Consider the following 24,944-nt stretch of genomic DNA (forward strand, 5'->3'; position numbering starts at 1 on the left):
GGAAAGTCACATGCAGAATACAGAATACAACAACGTGCAATTAGCTCCTAGGTTTGAGGGAACATGGCTTTAAATATTTCAGAAGGGGAGAAGACTTCTGCACGCTAGATGGCTAGAGACTGATTCCTGGAAGAAGTGAGAGAGAAGGTGAGCGTTGAAGAGAATGTAGGTTTGGATCTGCAGAGGGGGAAAGGGTGGGCATTTCAGGCAGTGGTACAAGTAACAGAAAAGAGGAGCAATGGGCTAGGCCCCTCAGCTAGTAAGCCAAAGGGGGTGAGATTTGAACTAGGTTTATCTGACTTAAGAGCCCATATATTAAGTAATCTACTTATTATTATCAGAATTCCTCAGTCCCTGAACTTCTGAATTCCTAACCTGGAAAATTCTCTTATATTAGACTCATACCTAGAGCCTAAACAAAATCAAGACATACACAGGATTTAAGTTCTAAGATGTATTAAATGACTTACATAACACATGTCAAATGATCAGATTTCTATGTGGCATTAAAGGAGAAATTTTAAAATTTAAATTAACTTAAAAAGAGAAATAAAAGAGGCAAATACAAAACTTTTCTCTGATGAAAATAATTTTCCTAAAATGTGAAATTAACCCAAAAATTGTCAGGAAAAAACAAGAGACCAATACAAGCTTTCACACTAAATATGGCTTTGATTTCTTTAAAAGACATAAATTAGAGCAATTTAAATGACCAAGTATCTCATATATTTATATGCCCAAAATATATGTTTATGGCCACTGAGCTCACAAAGGTTTTAGTAAAAAAATGCTTTAAGTACTAGATATTTAGTTTTAAAAATACACTTGCTTACAAATACAAATGTAATTTATTTACAGTAACATGACAGGAGAGGATTGAGAAATTTTGCTCTCTTTTTCACTCTTTTTCAAAAGAGCACAACTATTCCTGCTGATTCATTTTCTTTATTGAATTTTACAAGCTTTTTGCTTTTCATGTGGTAAGCAATCTTTATGACCAATAAACCATCTTGATTCTGTCTAAGCAAGGGATTATACAACTGTTAGATTCTGAAGATAATACAGTTTATAAATCTGAATTCCACTGTCTAACAAAGTGCATAACACATAGTACACACTCATCAAATGCTATTGAATAAATAATTTCAGATGAGAAAAGAATTCTAGTGACCATTTATCCCAATGTTTCTCAATCCTCAGTATGTAACAAAAATACACAGATGCCTTGCGGGGGGGTTCCCCCTCCTAGAATCCTATTACAGATTCTAATTCAATTGTTTGAGAGTTAGGCCCAGAAAAAAACCCCTTTTTTTTTAAAGCTTCCCAGATAATTCATATACGCAGTCAAGGCTGAGAGCAACTGCATTATCACCAAGCAAGCCCAATTCCCTAATTTTATAAAAGGGGAAACTGAAACTCAGAGAGGTTAGGGGACTCACTTAAGATATCAAGATTGGTCAACAGTGATCTAAACCTGAGCTTCTTGATTTGGAGTCCAATAATTTTACCCAAAACCTTATATGCTTTTCCTATCAACCAGAATAGTTTATATAGAGGTTTAAAAAAGATAATTCAGACTTGATAAGGTATGCTATTCCCTTCTAATACAGAAGATTGTAGAGCATAGTAGTAAATAGAAGTTGAGGGAGTTTAGTGAATAGAAGAGAGGTATCTTCTTAGAAGAGAGGTCTGCTAAGAGAGGAATGGGGTTAGTTGAAATGGAATGAGAGAAGTGGAGTTAGTTAGTTAGTGCTGTACAGCCCTGCAATGCTTAGCACACCCTTCCACAAAAGGGATCATGAGTCTGGAAAACCTCAGCCTTACAGTTTACTGCAGGACTCAGAAGGTGGGGCAAATCAGCAGAGGATGTTAGTAGCTGGATACTATGAATATCCCTAAGTCACAAAATGCTGCCTCATGAAATTATTATAGTTTCAGTGTATGAACCGTGGTTTGCTCTCTAGAAGATACCTTTGGTTCTTCAAATAAGAATCTATGATCCAAATTATCATTAGCTTTGACAGACAAAAGTTCTAAAAAAAATCTGTGTAGTAAAAAGGCTTACTCTGAATATGAACTGACTTGCAAATCACTGCACACAGATGGAATCAAAGCCTCATGTAGCACATAGATAACCCTGTTCTGATGGCATTATATGAGCCATACCTAGCTGATCATGGGGAGTCCCTCTGAACAGAATTCTGTATGTGGTGAGGAACAAGGCTCCTTCTGCTGGCAGGAGCTGAGGGCCTCCAAGAAGGCCTCCAGTGGCTTCTTCTCTTCCATCAGGATCCAGCAGGACTCGAAGACCTTCACAAACAATTTCTTCTCCAGGCAGTAGAGCAGGTCTAAGAATCTTGGGCTAGCAACAGAGAAAGTTAATTTAAACACAACTCTAGTGGGATTTCCAACCCTTAGACCAAGGTTATCTTTGCAGTTACAGATCTAAAAAATTTGAGCCAGATTTCCCAAGTAGACAAAATGAGTAAACAGATTTGGGAAGAGGCAGAAATGATGTTTCTATATCCAAATGTAAAAAGATTCTTCTCAGCATTGCTTATTCACAGTAAAATCATTGGAAATTACTAAACTTTTTGAGATACCTATTCAATGGAACATTTTGCAACCATTAAAAAAATGACATGGATCTATATATGTGAACATAGAAAGATGCCAGAATACATTGCTAAGTAAAAAAAGAGCTACCAACCAGTGTGTATATTATGAACCCCTTTTAGAATATGAACCAAACTGTTAAAGGTGGTGCTATCATGGTTAAGGGTAGAGGTCGGGGTGAGGAGGACCATGGGGGACTTTCATTTTGTACAATGTGTGCTTGTTTAATGTTTCAATTTTATACAAAAGCATTGTTACTTTGAAAATTGAAAAAAAATATTTTAAAAAAATAGATGCATCTTTGAAGAGCCTTTCTTAGCCTTTTATAAAGATTAACACAAAAAATGGCCAAGCTATGACCATTTATACATCTTGGGAAGTAAGGAACCACATGATACACTCCCCTGAAGGGTTCAAAAAAATCCATCTCTCCTGAAGATATAATACGCTTATTATTTTTTTTTCCTGAGCAATAAAAACTATATAAATCAGCACTATTCTTTTTGTTGGCTCTAGGAACCTCAGAGCTAAATGTAAAGCCAAAGTATAATGATCACTGTGTGTCAGATTTCTGATAGAATTATCTCTCCTTTCCATCTGGCTTCTGATTTCTCCTTTGAATTTATTTTTAGTAGTTCTGTTATATAGGTAAGAGGGTCTTGAACCCTAGTCCCACAGACTGGTGCCAGACTAACTGCAAAATAATCATCTGGGAGGCTTGTTAAAGTACAGATTCCCAGGCCAAGTCCCAGGGTACTCCTATTCAGGAGGCTGGGCTGGGATTCAGGCCTCTCAATTTTTAATAGACTTCCCAGATGTTTGCGATGTATGCTTGTAATGCATACAGATTCAGGAACCTGGTGATTTTATGGTAATTGCCTTAAGTCATTTTTGGGGGGAAACAGGCAGGGCATAAAATCGTGGCTTGGGCTTGGAAGTTAGAATGTTCATAATTTATGCCTTGCCTATAAAAGTAGACTCAACAAGAGGTTATTATTGCTCCTTTGTTGATCAACTATTCTGTTTCACTATACTTTTTAATGAGGATCTACATGTAAACTCCTCTCAAAGTTTAATGTATCATTAAAACTAGAGCTGGTCTCTGTAGAAGGTTAGGAGAAGGTACTTTCTGGGGCACAACAGTCTACTGTTGCTTTTTTTTTTTTTTTTGCGGTACGCGGGCCTCTCACCGCTGTGGCCTCTCCCGCTGCGGAGCACAGGCTCCGGACGCGCAGGCCCAGCAGCCATAGCTCACGGGCCCAGCCGCTCCACGGCACGTGGGATCTTCCCACACCGGGGCGCGAACCCTCATCCCCCGCATCGGCAGGCGGACTCTCAACCACTGCGCCACCAGGGAAGCCCTACTGTTGCTTTTTAAAGAGATTTTATACTCTGAAAGCATGTAGTCTGGAATAATTACCTTCTGTATAGGTGGAAGTCTTCTACTCTCTCGATGCACTGCTTCTAGGGTTTCAACGTGCATAGCTACAATTCCTGGGATGAATCAGAGTATTCAAAATGAAAGAGTACCAAACAAGCAGAATTAAAACAAATTCTGGATATTTTAGAATTAAAAACTAATCATAGTTTGGTGGTTCCTCAAAAAGTTAAACACAGAATTACCATATGACTCAGTAATTCCACTCCGAGGTATATACCCAAAAGAACCGAAAATAAGACTCAGATACTTGTACATGAATATTCATAGTAGCACTGTTCACAACAGCCAGAAGGTCAAAACAATCCAAGTGTCCATCAACAGATGAATGGATAAATAAAATGTGGTATATCCATACAATTACAGTATTATTCAGTCATAAAAGGAAATGAAGTTACAATACCTGCTACAACTGGATAAACCTTGAAAACATTATGCTCAATGAAATAAACCAGACACAAAAGGACAAGTGTTATATGATTTCACTTATATACAGTATCTAGAATAGGCAAATTCATAGAGATAGAAAGTAGATTAGAGGTAACCAGGGGCTAGAGGGTGGAGAATGGGGAGCTGTTGCTTAATGGGTACAGAGTGTCTGTTTGGGGTGATTAAAAAGTTTTGGTAATAGACAGTTGGTGACAGTTGTACAACATTGTGAATATAATTAATGCCACTGAGTTTTACACTTAAAAAAGTTTAAAATGGCAAATTTTATGATATATTTTACTAATTTAAAACTATTGAAAGAAACTAATTGAAACAAAAATAAATAGCAGGCTAAACTACATGGAAGCCAAGTATTATGCTGGAGAAAATAGACCCATAAGAATAATTCTTATTCAGTTATCTCTAATATTCTGGTTCTCTAATATCTGCAAAGTGATTACCTGGTATCATGCAATGCAGGCTCTTGATGTGATCCTGAGTAACTCCACTCTCTGTACAAACTTTGTCAATAAATCGGGTAATGAAACGCACAACAGAATTGGCAATGTCATTATTCTCTGAATCTTCAAACCCACTTTCTGTATCATAGCTCTCAGCTACACTTCCTGCAATACTAAGAAAGTTAAGGAAAGAAATCATGGTCAGTAAAACAAATGACTACTATATCACAGTGATCTTCCATAGCAATTAAAACTTGCTCAAAGGGATGTATACTCAAGTAGAAACCTCACTTAACTCCACGGCTTCTCTATAAGTGATAGTGGTGAAACATGATGTTCTGTGTGCCTACATTTGGAAGCTATTGTCAGGCATTGTTCTTTGGAGCCAGATTTGTTTTTGTAAGGAATATCTTCTGTCATTTTTCTAAGAGGAACTCACGAACCACAGAAAATAAAACAAAAAGAGACTTTAAATTTTATCTGATACTTAGACCTTCTAAAAAAACTTGTCCTTCCAAATTAATTGCCACATGGAGCCAGACAAAGTAATATGGCTATCTTTGGCCTTTGGCAACCGGGGGACATGTCCCTGGTAGGCAAAGTAAAAGAACTTTTTTTCAGCAAGTAGCGTATTTTTCCAAATGGAAGAACAAAATTGTCCTATGAACCCTTCTCTTGCCAATATTCTTCTTTCTGTCAGTGAATCACAACCATTTTGGTCACTTTGAAACCATCATTTGTCTGTAGGTGATACAAATCATGCAAAAGAAGGGAATAAATTTGAAATGGAGCAGATGTGAAAGTGTAATACCTGCCCGTGTTGCTTTTTTTTTTTTTAATTCAATAAATACTCCTGCCTCCTATGACTTCTTTTAGACTGCTAGTCATGGAAAAGACTCACTGCCAACTCTAAACTACTCACTTCTCTTTCTTCCAAATCCAACCACATTAGCTGAATCAGTGTTAGAAGTAAAGCAAAGTAATGAATTTGGCCATCACACCATCCCAAAGCATTAACAAACTTAGGTGTCTTAGCCACTCACTATGTAAATCAGATTGTAGAAAATGTCATGAAAGAAAAAAGAGGTATGAGCAAGTGATGGATGTGTTACTTAAGACAGGGAAGTCAGGAAGGCCTCTCTGGGTGGGTGACATCAGAGCAGAGAACTAAATGAAGTGAGGGAGTGATTCTTATGACTATTTCAGGAAGAGTATTCCAGATTGCAGGAACAAGAAGTACAAAGGCCCTGAGGCAGTATCATGCCTCGAATGTTGAACAGGGATACCAGTTTCATTGACGGAAGAGTGATAGGAAATAAGGTCTGAGCAATAGCCAGGGGCCAGATCCTGTTAGGCCTTATGGTTTTATTCTCAGTGGTATGGGAAGTAGTAGGGTTAAGAGCAAGGGATTGTTGAGGACATGATTACAGGCAAATGCAATGGATAAACTGAGGAAAAGGAGGGCCAAGAAACAAATAATCACTTTGACAAGAAGGAGTTCATTAGTAATTTTCCAGAGTGCTTTCTGTAAATTGCTGTGGTGGAAAGTAACTGAAGGGCTGGATCAGTAGTGGTTGAGACATTTGAAAAATCAGAGGTCATGAAAGAGAAGAGAGTATGGGAGGTGATTAACAATAGTTGGATGTAGTGAAAGTCTTTTAATAGAGAAAAGCTGAGCAAGTCTGAAGATGAGGAAAATGGTTAATTTTTGAAATATGTATAGCAATATTTACCCGAAATACTTTATATCCTGTGCTAAGCCAAGAAGAATAGGAGGGTCTCTGTGTGTCCACATTTGGTACCTGTTTGTGACAATGCTGTTGCTCCCACTTTCCCAGTCTCCTGGTGCTGATGTTCTTAGGAGCTTGTTTTTACTTGTATCTAGTGGAACTAGCAGATTGACCATGAGGTTTGCAAAGTGAATGGCCTGACTGAAGACAGTGCTTTCCTCACGTTGTACCAGCTCCTGCTGAGCTGATTTGCTCAGAGTAGGCCAAAGGCGTAGCTGCTCGGCTGCCAGGTCCATTGCTGTCTTCTCCTGATATTGGTCATCAGGCAGTTTACCCTAAAAACCAAAGCAAAAATATCCAAATCTGGGACTTCCCTGGTGGTGCACTGGTTGAGAGTCCGCCTGCCAATGCAGGGGACACGGGTTCGATCCCTGGTCTGGGAGGATCCCACATGTTGCAGAGCAACTGAGCCCGTGCGCCACAACTACTGAGCCTGCGCTCTGGAGCCCGTGCGCCACAGCTACTGAGCCCGCATGCTGCAAATACTGAAGCCCGTGCTCCCTAGAGCCTGTGTTCCACAACTACTGGGCCCACGTGTTGCAACTACTGAAGCCCTTGCACCTAGAGCCCGTGCTCTGCAACAAAAGAAGCCACTGCAAATGAGAAGCCTGTGCGCTGCAACGGAGAGTGGCCCCCGCTCACCGCAACTAGAGAAAGCCCATCTGCAGCAACAAAGACCCAACGTAGCCAAAATTTAAAAAAAATAATAAAAATTAAAAAAAATCCAAATCTATCACTTGACATGAGCTTCAAAAAACATGGAAGATGTTTTAATAATTCATCTATCAAATACCTATGTCAGTAAAAATGAAAATATATAAACAAATTATAACAACAACATGAAACGTAGTCTTTTTTTCTGAGCTCCAACAGGCCTTGAATGGAACCACATGACAAACATAAGGAAGCAGCAGCAAAACAAAGATGTACACACTTCTCATTGCTAACATTTCACTGCATTTATTTATCTCTATGGCTCTATCCCCTTCAAGTTGCCAGTTATAACAAATCGTTGACCTGAAGTACCTATTAATGCTCAGGTCAAATGTGCCAGTAGCATTTTCTAGTACTCTGCAGTTTCTTTTCTTCTGCTCTTTGGAGAAGAAGATAGAATGACCAAAGTCACAAAAAAATAGAGCTAGGTTTCTTTGTAAATATGGGAATCAAACATTATCACCACATGGGTATATAGGTGTCCATGGGATTTTTAAGAGGGGTTTCCTATAGGCTGAAGAGTTAAACAACAGCAGTAACCCACATCTGCACAGCACTTTACAGCTTATGAAGAGCTGGTATATCTATAGTCTCACTCATACCTAAACTGGGGCTCAGCGACAGACTTTTATAGAATAAAGGACACAGAAGCAGTGACATGTATTTGCTCTATGAATGTTTTTGAGATATACCAATGTCAGCACCACATCTTCTTTAAAAATTATCAAAAGCACCCCACCAGGCCAACTATTTCTAGAATATGACTTCGAGCTAATACTTTTTGGATCTGCTACAAGTTACCCCTTTTCCAAGTGCATCTGGTGTTTTGAGAGTTTTAAATTAAGAGAAAACAATTAAAGCTAACTGTACAACAATAATTTGAAATATCAATTGATGTCATATAGTGCTATTTGTTATTTAAGTTTCTGTTCTTATCATACTCAATAATAGATCAATAATATGTTTAAAATTACTTGAGGTCATAGAAATATGTGACTACTAGGTAGTTTCAGTTAGCTATAGAGGTTCATTTATCTCACATAATATAAGGCAAATTTAAAATGGAGGAAAGGATCAGCAGCAATGTATTAGCCCAGCATGTAGGATTAAAAATTACTCTTCAATTATATTTCAATAAAAAAATAAATTTAAAAAAACTTAAAAAAAAATTACTCTTAAAGTGAATCAACACTGATAATCAGCCCTTAGTGCTGCTTTAAGTTCAATTAATGAGGACAGTAATTTCTAACAGTTATTATTTAGTATGTGCCAGGAACTCTTCAATGTCTTTTACTTGTATTAGACATTAAAATCTTACAATAATGTAATCTATTGATTTTACCAATGTAGAAATAAGGCACAGAAAGGTAAAGTGAATTGCCTAAGACCAGACAGCTAGTGTATGACATTTCAAAATTTCAGAAAAATTTAAACTGCTCTTTCAAATTAAAACCAATATTCTTTATTTTAAACTATTTTCTTGATAGTTTCCTTAAATTTATTTTATGGTGATAAAAATATTTGGAAACATATAGAATACTCCTAAAAGAAGACCTAGATTTATTGCTGGCATACTTTTGAGCATTTATTTAGGAGTCAACTGACTTTAATTTGACATTTCTTCAAGAAGTTAATTGCATAAAGATATCTGCCTAGGTATTTTAGGGTTATTCTTTCTGTTCAACTTCCTATAATTGTTTCCAGGGGATTCTTATTTATTAAAATACTATAAAACAATTCTAGTGCTACAGAACTGCAGTAAGAAGTTATTATGGAAAAAAATGTCAGAAATCAACAGGAGAAAGATGCTCACCAGAGGGCTTCCTAAAGTAAACCCCAAATACACTGGTAGGAAGTGGCTAGATTTCCTTTAGCCCTGGGAATACCTGAGTAAGCTTTCCTTGAAGCCAGGACCACAGCCCCACACAAATACCTTTCTTTATCTTACCTTTTGCTTCAGATGTGGGGCATGATTGTCTTCCTTGGCTGAGAGATACAGGGATCGAACCTGTTCCTGCACCGCATTGTAAAAGGTTGTCTCCCAAAATTGCTGATTCGTCCAAATGGGGTGGTCCTGTACACAGGTGTAAGCAAACTGGCTGACTCCAGGGGCCAGTTTCTGTGAGAACACACAATATACATCACCATGGGGCTGACAGAGTCATGACAGTTCAGAAGGTTACAGGGGCCACAGATAATCATGAATGCCTTAAAAGGATTTATCTAAACAATATCTTATGGCAGTGCAAGCTTAGCAATCAGCAACTTACACATTTTTAACTGGCAACTTTGGGCTTGCTATCAAATCCTTCAGGGTCTCTGTCACTTTATCTATTAAAATGGATATTTTAGCAACAGCTAAAAATCAAGGAATTATATGAATTAGAGAATATATGAAAAGTGCCTAAACACTGTACTGCGCAGACAGCAAGCACTGTAGAGTTGGTAGCTCTTATTACAATTAGGACATATAATAAAATTCATGACAACCTAAATATAAAACTCCAGATAATTCAAAATTTCTTCTACTTGGTAGTAGAGTACATTTTGGTGGGGTTAGGGGGACACTAATTGAAATGCGAGTGAGCCTACAGCTTCGCCTTGCACACAGAATGAGGGCATATTATGAATTTGGGACTCAAGAGGAATTGCACCCTCCCTCCTGCTCACTCCAGCCATTTACCTCCCTACCGAGGCTGCTGTCTGGCTCAGAAAATCCATAGATGACTGTCCCGGGCTTCTGGGGCATTTTCTGGTAACCAAGTCTGGGTGTGGGAAGGTAATCTCAAACCAAACCTTCCTTTCCAGAACTTCCTGCTGGGCTTCTAAGTAAGAGTAAACCCTACTCTGTGACTAACAACAGAGGGAAAGAAAACTAACTCTGCAGTCACTTGAGGTTCTTCATAAATCTTTATGCATCTCATTTATACTAAAAATCTCATTAAGATGCACATTATTATTGCCAATTTAAAGAAGAGAAAACAGAAATTCAAGGTTTAAGTGATTGCCCAAGGCCGTATAGCAATTACATAAGTGGTGGAACTAGGTCTCAAGCCCAAAGTTTTGTTTGTTTCCGAAGTCCCTGCTCTTTTTACTATAGCAAATTATCTTGCAAAGAAACTGAAAGCAAATCATAAATAAATTAAATACTGTTTAGCACAACTATCTGTTTTTTTTTCCTTCACTTTAGGATTTTGTTTCCCAAAGTAGTATTCTGCCTTGAAACCTCTGATATGATTTTAATTAATGCTGCGTTTTAAATTTTACAGACAACTTACAATTGCCAAACTTCAGTAAATGATTTGAGTCACCTTTCCATAGCTGTTTCTTTCACCTCTAAAAGTTAAAGATGTTTCAAAAAATTTTAAATCCATTATTTCTCAGCAAATACCTGATAATACTTTCAATAGGCAGATAATTTTTGTTCCATTTTATTCTTTAGAATTGAGTTAATTTGTTTTCTATCAGTAGAGCTTTTGATAATGTAAGTTTTATTCTGAAGTAATTCAATAAGCGAATTCTCTTCTAAAATGTTGGACACTGAAGAGATCACTATTAAGGTTATATACATAACAGTTATATAGCAAAAAGTTGGTTCATTTCTTAGGGATGCATAACAAATGTATAAGATTCCTGGTAAAAATCATATGCTCAGTACATGCTAATTAATTTCCTTCTTGATTAAGAACAGACTAAACCTACAACTGGAATAGGCACCATGTATATCATGAAATGTAGTACTTATATAGTTGGAAGTGGAGTGGCTGTGATTTTGCCTAGTAGAATCTGTGTACTTCTGCATCCCGTATGTAAGTCCCTTTCAAGATAGGCCTATGCACTGCTGTTGGGATGATCGTCCACAACTCTGTTAAGGGCTATAAGCTGGAACTGACCATGAAGCACCTATCAGGAGATCCCCAAGGGGAAGCTGTGCAAAGACTGCTCATTTAAGACACAGCTACTCTCTACCTATGGGAATCAAGGACAAAATGTGTGTGGTTCTGTGAGCCACAGATACTGTGAGTCACATACTCCTTCTATACTCTGCTTGAGGACACCTGAGATGTGGGTTGAACTGTTTTTTTTTTTTTGCCCCAACCACTCTAAGAAATAACAATGACCTCAGTGGCAGTGCATAGGCCTATTGTGAAAGAGATTTTAAAGGCATAAAATTTAAACAAGGTAAAAGCATAATTCTCAACTGCCTTTCCCTTGAGTATAGTCAGAGGCAGCAACATTTCTTACAAACACAATGTAACAACAGATTCTAAAATTTTGGAGTTCTGAAATTATATTAATATAGATGAGCTCAGAAAAACTGAGCTCTTAACAAATCCTTATCAGTTTCTCACATGTAGTCCTTTTAGGATCATCAACAAAACAGAAAGTTATAATTAATTATAAATCTCTTATTACAACTTGACAGAGCGCTGTAGGAATCTGAGAGTCTAATGAAGCCCTGCCTTCCTCTTTCAGCGGTTTTCTCACTAATGCTGCATATTCACTTTCCTTGGCACATACCAGTTATTATCTACCTGTTTATTCACAAACTACAAGTGAATATGTAAAAACTTCCCTAAATCTTTTGAACAAAAGTGGACTGAATGTGTTCCAAGGCAGAAAAATGGTGTAACAGTAACAGTGGCCCAAAAGGTCAGAACCCACAGCTTGTTTACTAGATGAGAATGACAGCAAGGTGAAGGGATTATATAGGATAAGCACTTTTTGGTGGCAAGTCAGTCACAAATGGTGATGGCATCTGATACATGCATAAGAAATAATTAATTCCCCAATACTTTAAATATTATTATTTTTCCAAATATGAAATGTGCTTCCTTCCTTTGTGGTTTCCTGCTATGTCTTCTCAAGTGCAAGCAAGGGGCACTGAGTTCCTTGCTGTTCAGATGGGCAGATCCACTGCACTGGTGGGTAGGTGTGTTCTTAGGGCCAGCAGAGGGCAGAAGCACCTTATTCTGCCTAGATTCCATCCATATAAGGCTTTTAAAATAAAAATTGCAAAAATGGAGCCATGCATTCTGACTGGGCTAGAAAGTTGGGTGGAATGTGAATATTGCATGCCCTCACTGTACATTTGAGAGACCCCATAAACAAAATGGATTTCCCCAAGGTCACACAGCAAGATGGGTAGAAGAAAAGGGAACAGAGATAAGGTTTTCTATTATTCTATGTCATTTCTGTAAGATACAAAAACTAAGATATTTCACAAAACAAAACTATAATTATCTAGAGAAAGATGCAATGATACTGCTTAGGGGTTCAGATTCATTATGTTCTATGATAGTGTTAATAGTAGTTTTAGTAAACAAAGAAAATAAGCACCTGTAGATAAAACTATCTCATGATTCTGATCACTTTTTTGGTTTGAAAAAAAGACTTTCCCAAGATGGTTTCTCGAATTGGCGCATATGCCAGCTTTATGACCTTTTATTTTGCACACAGATGAGACTTAATCCACAATGAAGGTTTGAGGGTGGTGGTAATACTGTTGTCAAATGGCATCTTTCTTTCCTCTTCAATTTTGGCAATAATATTTACTTTACATTTCATAATAATTCTTATGATTTTATCCTAAATAAACAAGTGATATTTTGCCATGCAATTTTATGAGATGTTTAAGAATGTGTTGACTTCCTTCCTTATCTAGAAAAAATAGCTCTGAAGGTACTAGATTAAGAATACCATTCATTTTCCACAAAGTATTCAAAGGAAACCCAGCATGGGACAAGATATGGAGAATAAACTTCACGGGGCTCATTAACCAGCAGGCCAGATTCAAATCCAAGTAACTGGATACAAGTCATCTCAGAGACGAGTTGGTCAAGGGACGGTTAAGATATCAGTATGAGAGGCCTATCTAAGGACTGTCTGGCTAGATACGTTTGCTCTCCAGGCCCAAGGCTTCAGTTAGGGAGTTCAGAGGGAAGCCAGATTTCAGGAGAAAAAGCTCCTGGGAGGAGTGATTCCATAAATATGTAATGTTCTTAAAAAGAATAATTAGAATACAAAGATTCACTGTTTAAATTGCTGGGTATTTCCTATCCAGTTCTGGACACTGGAATACAAGTGTACCCTACCACGCAGTTCAGGGATGGTGCCAGCCAGCCCTTTTATGATTCTACACTGGCCTGTGAAGTCCACATATTAAGTCACTTGAAGAATTAACATGGACATATATATACACTACCAAATGTAAAATAGATAGCTAGTGGGAAGCAGCCGCATAGCACAGGGAGATCAGCTCGGTGCTTTGTGACCACCTAGAGGGGTGGGAAAGGGAGGGTGAGAGGGAGGGAGAAGCAAGAGGGAAGAGATATGGGAACATATGTATAACTGATTCACTTTGTTATAAAGCAGAAACTAACACACAATTGTAAAGCAATTATAGTCCAATAAAGATGTTGAAAAAAACAAAAAAAGAATTAACTTCTGAGTATTTTCTGATGAACTTTGGTGAAATGCTTAGTCTTGAGAGACAAAAGGGAGACAGGAATGGGGAAAACGTGTATTCAAAACCTATATTTATCAACTCGTAACCACATCTTAAACATATTTGCTTTGTGCATTTTTTTAAAACAAAGGACATACAACATTATAGATCTGGTTGAAGCCTACTGTGTACCTCTGTTGATCGCATTTCTCTCCTATCCTAGAGGCAACAATGATCCTGAATTAGGTATTTTTCATTCCTATTTATGTTTTTATACCTGTTTATATCCATAAAGAATATATAGGATTATATTGCATTTTATTCCTTATTAATGCTTTTCAAAGTATACATCTTATATTTCATTGATTTATGTAATATTTAATTAAACTATATAATTAATTGGGACAAAACGCCTAGCTCTTTGTAAACAAACAACTCAGAAGGGACAGAAAGACAGTGGCCTACAACAATGAATACTGTGTTCATTAGTCAGTGGGGTTTACAGAAAGGTGAGTAATCAAATTAGTTAAACGGAGGTAATGTGAGAATCTACCATAGTTTTTCCTGTTCTCCTACCTGATACTGAAGAGTGCAAGTAAACTCAAATGTGTAATGGTCTAAACCTCTCCTGGGCTGCTTAGAAGATCCAGGCACAAAATTTCTACACAAGAAGTATATTCATTCACAAGCATTGCCCAGTATTCATTTGATGTGCCAGTGTCAGTAGCTGGAATGACATGGTTGAAGTCCTTAAACTATGTATCCTTCTAATGATTCTCTGTATGAAGCTGCTTAGTAAATATTGAGAGAAGAGAGGATGAATCAATTTCTTTCCTTTGTGGTCCAGAATTTAGTAGAAATCAAATACTAGCTTGTTGTCAAGTCCTTTGCCTGCGTCTCGTATTCCTAAAAACACAAAACTGGATCTAAATCCCTGCCTCTTTTTGGTAGGTTTTTAACTTTATATAAATGGTATCATATTGTGTTTTATTCTGCCACGTGGCTTTTCACGTATTATGTTGCTAGACTTATTAAGGTAATAATAATTATTGCTATTATAACTAACTTGTACTATCTCTCACTATATACATTTGTCAACTTACTTAGTATTTATAGCAATTTTATGATCCACTGAGGTAAGTACTATTATTACCCTTGTTTTAAAGGGGAGGCACAGAGAAGTTAAGTAATTTGTCCAAGAGAATATTGCCAGGAAATGGTGGAACCAGAGCTGGGATTCAAACCTAGGTAGTTTAGCTAAGAATTTAATTTCTTAATCACAATTTAACTATTGTGTGAAATTCCACTGTACGAATATATAGCATTTCCTTGTTCCTGTTAATGGATATTTGTATTGTTTCTACCTTTTAGCTATTATAAACAATGGTTCATGTCAACTGTCAACTTCGATTATTAGTTTCAGTACTATTTAATATAGTTCCTGGAACTACTTGAGAGGAGCCTAAGAAATATTCCCATTGTTATCTGTACCAATAAACATTTTTGGGTTATTGTACACTGAACTCCTGAGACTGTGTTCTAGAGCCTGTGAGTCACAACTACTGAGCCCACATGCTGCAACTACTGAAGCCCGTGCACTCTAGGGCCCGCATGCCACAACTAATGAGCCCACATGCTGCAACTACTGAAGCCTGTGCACCTAGAGCCCGTGCTCTGCAACAAGAGAAGCCACCGCAATGAGAAGCCCATGCACCACAATAAAGAGTATCCCCGCTCGCCACAACTAGAGAAAGCCCATGCACAGCAACAAAGACCCAATGCAGCCAAAAATAAATTAAAAAAATAAAAAAAAAACACCAAAAATTTTAAAAATGACTTGTTTTTCCAGCATCTATTACAGATGAACGATTACTTTTTCTTTTTTTAAATTCATATTTTTACAAACTCGCAGATTTTTAAACATATTTTATTTAACTGTTCTTAAACCTGTTTAGAAACAAGCCAAAAAAACCTATCCATAAGTGTTTACTGGAAGCTGTGGACTGATGAACCTAATGATGTTGTTTATAACAGCACTGTAAACCGGGAGGATAAAGTACCTGATTGGGAGAATATAATCAGCAAAAAGACTAGTAGATACATAACAAGGTATTTTCTCTGAGGTGTAATTGCAAAAGGAGCAATAGAATAGAGGCATCAGTGAATCCTGGCACAGGAAATGGAGGAATTTGGTGAGTCATAGTTCTTACTAGGTGTACTTGCAAATGGCCCAAAAGCTCAACAGAAATGTTTATTATAGCATTATCTTTAATAGCTATACCCTCTCCAAAGTTAGCAATTTTAATGTCTAACTATAGAGATGAAAGGTTAGACAAATGATGGTACATTATTAACACAAAAGAATATTATGCTACCATTAAAGTGGTTAATATGATACTGTGCTTATGAATGAAGTGCTTATGCTATATTTCAGAAAAACAAGTCAATTATGCTATGATTATGTCTGTAAGTACACAAAGACTGGGAGGAAAAAGACAAAATGAAAATGAATTAAAGGTAATAGAATTCTGAACAATTTATTTTCCTTCTTCAAAAATAATTTTAAGAGATTTTTAAATTAAATGTGGCAGATTGAATATTCTTTTGCTCCCTGAACTCCACTGAAATGACAGCAAAAGAAAAACATTTTTTAAACATACAAGAACAAAGAGAATGAGAAAACAGACACCAGATAAATGATGTTAATAAAATTTTAGATGTCATAAAATGGATTTATAAGCAGTAACAAATGTTGAAGATCAGATAAAGCTGAAACCCCCTACTACATAGAGAAGGAAAGCCCTTTTCACACTTTAAAAGAGTAAATTTTATGGTATATGAATTATATCTCAATTTAAAAGATGGAAACAACCCAAATGTGTATCAACTGATGAATAAAATGTAGTATATATGTACAATGTAATACGTGCCAGTAAAAAAATATGAGGTACTGATACACGCTATACCATGGATGAACCTTGAAAACATTATGCTAAGTAAAAGAAGCCAGTTATGAAAGATTACATATTGCATGGCTTCATTCATGTGAAACGTCCAGAACAGGCAAATACATAGAGATAGGAAGTAGATTTGTTGTGGCCTAGGGCTCGGGGGATGAGGGGAAATAGGTAGTGACAGCTAATGGGTATGGTGTTTCTTTTTGTAGTAATAAAAATGTTTGAAAATTGCTTATGGTGAAAGGGAATACACTAAAAACCACTGAAATGTATACTCTGAATGGGTGCATTATTATGGCATGTGAATTATATCTCAATAAAACTTTTTAAAAAGGTTGCTATGTATACTTTATTTTATCACTTAAAAAAAAAAAGGTTGCTGACAGGAGAAACTGGGCAAGTACACATGGAAACTATCTGTCTTAGCAACTTCTGGTAAATGTCAAAATGCTCTGAAAGTTTACTTTAAAAAAATGATGGAAGAATATATAGTATACTGACACTAGTCAAAAGGAAGCTGGCGTGGCTATGTTAATAGAAGATGATTTCAAAGCAAAGAATATTACCACAGATAAAGAAGGTCATTTCATAATGGTAAAGGGTTAATCAAGAAGACATTAATCAAGAAGACATAAAACCCCGGAGTGTTTATGTACAAACAAGAGAGCTTCAAAATACATGAATGAAATCTCATAGAAATGCAAGAAAAATACACAATTATAGTTGGAGATTTCAATATCTCTAAGTAATTAATGGAAATGTAATCAGAAAATCAGCAAGGATATAACAGACTTGAATAACACTATCAACTAACTTAACCTGATAGACATTGATAGCACAACAGCAAAAAACCCACCCTTTTCAAGTGCATAAAAAACATTTATCAAGAAAACCTGCTCTCTGGGCAGTAAGTCTTAATATATTTAAAGGGATTCAAATAATATGAAGTATATTCTCTAACCAAAATGGAATTAAATTAGAAATCAATAGCAGAAAGGTATCTAGAAAAATCTTCAAATATTTGGAAACTAAACAACTCATGGATCAAAGGGGAAATAAAAAAGGAAATTAGAAAATACTTTGTACTAAATGAAAATGAAAACACAACATATCAGAATTTGTGAGATGCCACTAAAGCAATACTTTGGGGGAGATTTATAGCAATAAATGCCTGTATTGGAAAAGAATGGTCTCAAATCAATGACCTTAGCTTATACTTAGAGAGATTAGAAAAAGAAAAGCAAATTAAAGTCAAAACAGGCAGAAGGCAATTAATAAAGATTAAAGCAGTAATCAATGAAACGGAAAACAGAAAATCAATAAAGAAAACCAATGAAACCAAAAGCTGGTTCTTTGGGAAGATTAATAAAATTGATAAGTAGTCAATTAGTCAGACTGCTTAGAAAAAGAAAAAAGATAAAATTACTGCTATCAAGAATGAGAAGTAATATTATTAGAAATTCTACAGATATTAAAAGGATCATAAATACTATGAATAACTTTGCTATTGACAATATTGACAAATTAGATGAAATGGACAAATTCTTTGAAAGATATTTATACAAACTACCAAACCTCAAACAAAAGAAAACAGATAACCTGAATAGGCCCATATCTATTACAGAAATAGAAATTTTAGTAAAAAATCTTTCCACAAAGAAAGCTCTCAACACATGGTTCCACTAGGAATTCTACCAAACTTTTGAGAAAGAACTAATACCCCTTCAACACAAATTCTTCCAAAGTTTGTCAAAAGTGTGGATCTTCCCACATTTTTGACCAAGGTGTAAGGCAATTAAGTAGAGAAAGGATAATCTTTGCAATAAATGGTGTCAGAGCAATTGAATCTTTGATCATATCTAGTACCATATAGAAATATTAACTCAAAAGGAATCATAGACTTAAATGTAAAACCTAATACTCTAAGGCTTCTAGGGATATTTGCAAATCATAAATTTGCTAAGGAGTTATATCCAGAATATGTGAAGAATTCTCAAAACTCAACAGTAAGAAAACAAACAATTCAGTTTTAAAAGATGGGCAAAATACCTGAAGAGACACTTTACCAAATATGATACACAGAAAGCAAATTAGCACATGAAAAGACTCTCAACATTATCAGTCATTAGGGAAATGAGAATAAAAATCACAATGAAATATCACTACATATCTATAGAATGGCTAAAATTAAAAGCAATGACATTAGTGTGTGAGGAACTGGAACTCTCATTCACTACTGAAAGGAATATAAAATGGTAGCACTTTGGAAAAAAACTTTGGCCATTTCTTAAAAAGTTAAACATACACCTACCATATGATCCAGCCACTCCGTTCTTAGGTATTTACCCAAGAAAAAAATGAAATGTATGTCCATACAAAGATCTGTATACAACTATTCACAGTAGCTTTATTTGTAATGCATAAAATCTGGAAACAACAAATGTTCACCAAAAGGTTAACTGCGGGATTTTTTTTTTACAATGGAATACTACTCAGCAATAAAAAGGAATAAACTGCAACAACACAGATGAATCTCAAAATAATTATGCTGAAGAAATCAGACAAAAAAGCTCATATACTATATAACTACATTTATATATAACCATAGAATATGCTAACTACATGCAAATTCTGTACTGACAGAAATTAGATCAGTAGTTTCCTGGGGATGGGGGTGAAGGTTAGATGAGATGAAGAGATTACAATGAAACATGAGGAAACTTTTGGGGGTAATGAGTATGTTCACTATATTGAGTGTGGTGATGGTTCCATGGGGGACATATATATATGTCAAAACTTATCAAATCAAATTGTACAGTTTAACTATGTAAGTTTATGTGTCAGTTATACCTTAATAAAGCTACTAAGGGCTTCCCTGGTGGTGCAGTGCTTAAGAATCTGCCTGCCAATGCAGGGGACACGGGTTTGAGCCCTGGTCCGGGAAGATCCCACATGCCACGGAGCAACTAAGCCCGTGCGCCACAACTAGTGAGCCTGTGCTCTAGAGCCCGCGTGCCACAACTACTGAAGCCCACGTGCCTAGAGACTGTGCTCGGCAACAAGAGAAGCCACCGCAATGAGAAGCCCACGCACCGCAAGCAAGAGTATCCACCGCTCACCACAACTAGAGAAAGCCCACGTGCAGCAACGAAGACCCAACACAGCCAAAAATAAATAAATAAATAAAATAATTTTTTTAAAAAACTACTAAAAAAGCTTAGTAAATGTACACATAAGTTTGTATGTAAATTTTGCCTCAAAAGAAGAAAATGCAAACTCTAATTACAATTCTCGCTACAAAACGACATATGTGTTGAAGTACTGGAATTATATGTTGACTATAATTTGCTTTAAAATACATCAAAAATAAGATGGATTGATGGATGGATAGATATATACAAAGAAAGGATAGAAAAAATGTTAATACTAAACTCTAGACGGTAGGTTTATGGATGTCTACTGTAAATTAAAAAATTTTTCTCTCTTTGAAAAATTTCATAATAAAATATTGAAAAAAAAAATAGAGTATTAGTCTAGGCATTAGTATCCGACTAGTAGGAGTTCGAGAAAGAAAAATAGGAAAAACAGATGATTAAATAAATGAATAAATAAATAAATCGAAGGGCATGGATTTTCAAATTGAAAGAGCCATCTCATGTCTGGCAAACTGAGTGAAAAACGAACCACATTAAAGTATATCATTAGGGACACTTAATCCTTAAAGGAGAATCCTATAAAGAAGCACAAGGAAAAAAATGGGCGACACAAATGATTAGAAATCACTACGGCATCAGACTTTTTGCCAGGTGGGGTGGTATTTGCGCGGAATGGAAGGACGGAGGGAATTTGTAAGTAAGAATACGTAGAGGTGGTATGGTGGTGAAAGTAGGAGATCTAAATTTTCATATTCCAAGTAAACTGATAACATCTAACATTGTAAAATTAAGAAATAGCAGTAAAAGCATGTTAGAAACACTAAGCCAAATACCAAAAGAAACATCTGAACAATTGAACATGATTGTCTCTGGAAAGCAGATCTTGGAAGTAAGGCAGGGACCTTTGTTTTTTGTTATAAACCATGTAATCTTTATATTTCTGACTTATATACATATATTACTTTGAAACGTCTTAAATTACAAAACACTTTAAAATGCAATTATTATATGTGGAATAAAGTTAAATAGAAAATAATTTTTTTATTTTATTTTGGTTTTTTTTTAAATTTTTATTTTTGGCTGCATTGGGTCTTCATTGCTGCATGCGGGCTTTCTCTAGTTGCAGTGAGTGGGGGCTACTCTTCGTTGCAGTACGCGGGCTTCTCATTGCGGTGGCTTCTCTTGTTGCGGAGCACAGGCTCTAGGCGCGTGGGTTTCAATAGTTGTGGCATGAGGGCTCAGTAGTTGTGGCTCACGGGCTCTAGATCGCAGGCTCAGTAGTTGTGGCGCACGGGCTCTAGATCGCAGGCTCAGTAGTTGTGGCGCACGGGCTTAGTTGCTCCGCGGCATGTGGGATCTTCCCGGACCAGGGCTCGAACCCGTGTCCCCTGCATTGGCAGGCGGATTCTTAACCACTGCGCCACCAGGGAAGCCCCAATAGAAAATAATTTTTATTAGTTACTTCTCAGAGAATATTCTTTTGAAACCTGTTTTTACAAATATGTAAATTGAGACACGGAAAAGAAATATGTTTACACTAAGTTAGTGGATGGGTCAACTTCTATTATAATGACCTAGAAGCAAGTGTTAAAGGTCTTCCATTATCTTAGAATTTTGTTCTTACAAAATATGTGGGCCCTTGAGTGGTCTGGAAATAAATCTCTATTATGTCATGTAGAATTTTTACCCTCTAGCAACCACAGGTATAGTATTTATCCCTAGTACTTGAGAGATTTCAGAAAAATGACAAATTCAAACTCCAAACCTTGCAGGGCATGTTTTAGGCTCAGCTAAGATTCAGCAGGTTATTGAAATTTTGCCTACAAAATCTCTGTTCCTAGGTAAGAACTGTATTTCAAATAATAAACCCAAAGTTCTAAAACACGCTGAAATAAAAAGTTTGGCCAACTGTGCTTATTTTACTATATTTATCAAGGCAGGAAAGTAGTCCAAAATAAGATTTTCAACTATGTGGTTTGAAATGAAATGTTTAAGGTTTTTTTTTTGGCCATGCTACATGGCTTGTTGGATCTTAGTTCCCCAACCAGAGATTGAACACGGGCCCTTGGCAGTGAAAGCATGGAGTCCTAACCACTGGACCTCCAGGGAATTCCCCAAAATGTTTACAGTTTTAATCCTAGGTTAATTAGAAAAAAATTAATTAGGATATTGTAAAGTTTTGCTGGATATTAAAATTTTGTGATTTGGCCTCAATCTATTATGCAATCTCTGTCTTAAGGATACATTTCTTTTTATTAAAAATTAATTAATTCATTCATTTAATTTTGGCTGCATTGGGTTTTCATCGCTGCGTGTGGGCTTTCTCTGGTTGTGGTGAGCGGGGGCTACTCTTCGTTGCGGTGCGCGGGTTTCTCATTGCAGTGGCTTCTCTTGTTGCAGAGCATGGGCTCTAGGCACGCGGGCTTCAGTAGTTGTGGCACGCGGGCTTCAGTAGTTGTGGCTCGCAGGCTCTAGAGCGCAGGCTCAGTAGTTGTGGCGCACGGGCTTAGTTGCTCCACGGCATGTGGGATCTTCCCAGACCAGGGCTCGAACCTGTGTCCCCTGCATTGGCAGGCGGATTCTTAATCATTGTACCACCAGGGAAGCCCGAGGATGCACTTCTATAAAGATACCCATTAACTGAAATCTAATTTACAAGAGGCCATTCCCTTGACTTATACTGCTCAGAGTAGATGATCTATACTGTTTCTTTCTCTTTGTTCATTAGTATGTACAAAATTCCTCCTGGAGCACAGAGGAATTTGATCTAAGCAAATAGATCTAGAGTGAGAGAACTGACATTTGGAACAATGCAACGGTTTAACAAGTGAGGGTGGAAGAGGCACTGACAACCACTGGTTCCAATGCCCAAGCCCTACTGTCTTGGCAGATTGCAGAGATGGAGTGACAAAGGCAAAGATGTTATACATTTACCCAAAATGGCACATGTTCTAAAGTAACTCATTCCTCCGCTGATGGAATTGAATATTGTTCCTAGATAAAAATTATAGATTAGCTACTCTAAAAATAGCTTTGGTGATACTAATGATTCTTGGATTTCACTTTATCAGAGATGAAAGGAAAACCACCTTTCTAGGGCTTGGAGAGTCTTTTCAGTGACCTGAAGTAATCACTAAAAAGCAATTTTTACAGTGTGCTACACAGGTCTAAAGAGATTTGGATTAGTGTCGTATATAAATATGATGACATTGGATTTGGCAATGATTTCTTAGATATGACATTAAAGGCGCAGGTAACAAAAGAAAAAAGACAAGTTGGACTTCATGAAATTAAAAATTTTGTGCATCAAGACACAATCCACAGAGCAAAAAGGCAACCCACACAATGGGAGAAAATATTTGCAAATCATATATCTAGTAAGGGATTAATATCCAAAATATATATAGAACTTCTAAAACTCAACAACAACAACAACAACAACAGAACAACTTGATTAAAAATGGGTAAAGGACTGAAATAGACATTTCTCCAAAGAAGATATACAAATAGCCAATATGCACATGAAAAGATGCTTAACATCACTAATTATTAGGGAAATGCAAATCAAAACTACAATGAGATACCACCTTACACGCACTAGGATGGCTACTTAAAAAAAAAAATCAGAAAATAACACGTGTTAGTGAGGATGTGGAGAAAGGGGAACCCTTGTACACTGTTGGTGGGAATGTAAAATGGTATAGCTGCTGTGGGAAACAGTATGATTAATTCCTTAAAAAATTAAAAATAGAATTACCATATGATCCAGCAATTCTACTTCAAAGGAATTGAAAGCAGAGCCTTAAAAAGATATCTGTGCAGGTATGTTCATAGCAGCATTACTATTATTCACAATAGTTAAAATGTCAAAGCAACCCAAGTGTCATTCGACTGATGAATAGATAAGCAAAACATGGTATATACATACAATTAGTCAGTCTTAAAAGGGAAATTCTGTAATATGCTATAACATGGATGAACCCTGAGGACATCATGCTAAGTGAAGTAAGCCAGTCACAGAGAGACAAATACTGTATGATCCCACGTATATAACGTACTTAGAGTAGTCAAAATCATAAAGACTGAAAATGAAATGGTGGTTACCAGGGGATAGGGGGAGAAGTGAATGGGGAATGATATTGTTTAATAGGCATGGAGTTTCAGTTTCACAAGATGAAAAGAATTATGGGGATGGATGGTGGTGATAGCTGCACAGCAATGTGAATGTATTTTATGTCACTGAACTCTACACTTAAAAGCAGTGAAGATGGTAAATTTTATGTTATGTGTGTTTTACCACAATAAAAAAAGAAAAAAATGAGCTCACAATCATGAATGGTAGTAGTCATTCACCACAGCCTTGGTAATTCAGAAGGTATATTATGAAAGCAAAACTAAGAAAATTATGGTGTACCGTCCGTGCTAATTTCATGTCAGCTTAGCTCTGCCCCAAGGAGGTGGGAAGATTCGATATGGAAAACACTTAGCATAGTACCTGGCAGTTAATATGTATTTTAGTAAATAGTACAACTATGCCAAGGTTGTACTAGGTCATGTGCAACATAGTTGCATTAGGCATAGTTGTACTAGGTCATGTGCAATAGCCGAAAGCCCATGTGGGAAGTCATGGATATCTCCGGAAAATATAAGCGCCTGCCTGGGTAGAGGAACAGTAAGCAGTTTTAGGGATATACAGAGGCAGCTGGGCAGGCCAGACACCTACAAAGCTGGCAACAGTCATCCAGCTCTAGATGTCCTGCATGTTAACAGTTCACTACTATATTAGGATAAAAAAGACAAAGATGTATCCCCTGGAAAAGCACACTTATTTTCTTATGTGATTAAACTTTAGAACTTAAATTCTCTGATTAAATTTGGATAATGTTATCACTATCTTAGAGACTGTTCTGATAACAAAGAATCTAGAGAGAAAACA

At 36.6% G+C, this 24,944-nt stretch overlaps 1 protein-coding gene across 4 annotated transcripts in view; it reads right to left on the minus strand.

Moving 5' to 3' along the window:
* The window catches only part of SBF2 (SET binding factor 2), a 465,356-nt gene that overhangs the window by 63,452 nt on the left and 376,960 nt on the right, over positions 1 to 24,944 (minus strand). For 3 of the 4 annotated variants that reach the window (XM_032640039.1, XM_032640040.1, XM_032640037.1), the window contains 5 exons: positions 9,397 to 9,567; positions 6,747 to 7,009; positions 4,945 to 5,117; positions 4,037 to 4,110; positions 2,167 to 2,362 (listed from right to left, as the gene is read on the minus strand). In XM_032640039.1, the coding sequence (XP_032495930.1) occupies positions 2,167 to 2,362; positions 4,037 to 4,110; positions 4,945 to 5,117; positions 6,747 to 7,009; positions 9,397 to 9,567 (877 nt within the window). The remainder of the gene's footprint in view (positions 1 to 2,166; positions 2,363 to 4,036; positions 4,111 to 4,944; positions 5,118 to 6,746; positions 7,010 to 9,396; positions 9,568 to 24,944) is intronic. The other variant, XM_032640038.1, reaches the window with a different exon arrangement.

The sequence above is a fragment of the Phocoena sinus genome, chromosome 8 (genome assembly GCF_008692025.1).
Source record: "Phocoena sinus isolate mPhoSin1 chromosome 8, mPhoSin1.pri, whole genome shotgun sequence".
In the NCBI taxonomy this organism is placed as follows: Eukaryota; Metazoa; Chordata; class Mammalia; order Artiodactyla; family Phocoenidae; genus Phocoena; species Phocoena sinus.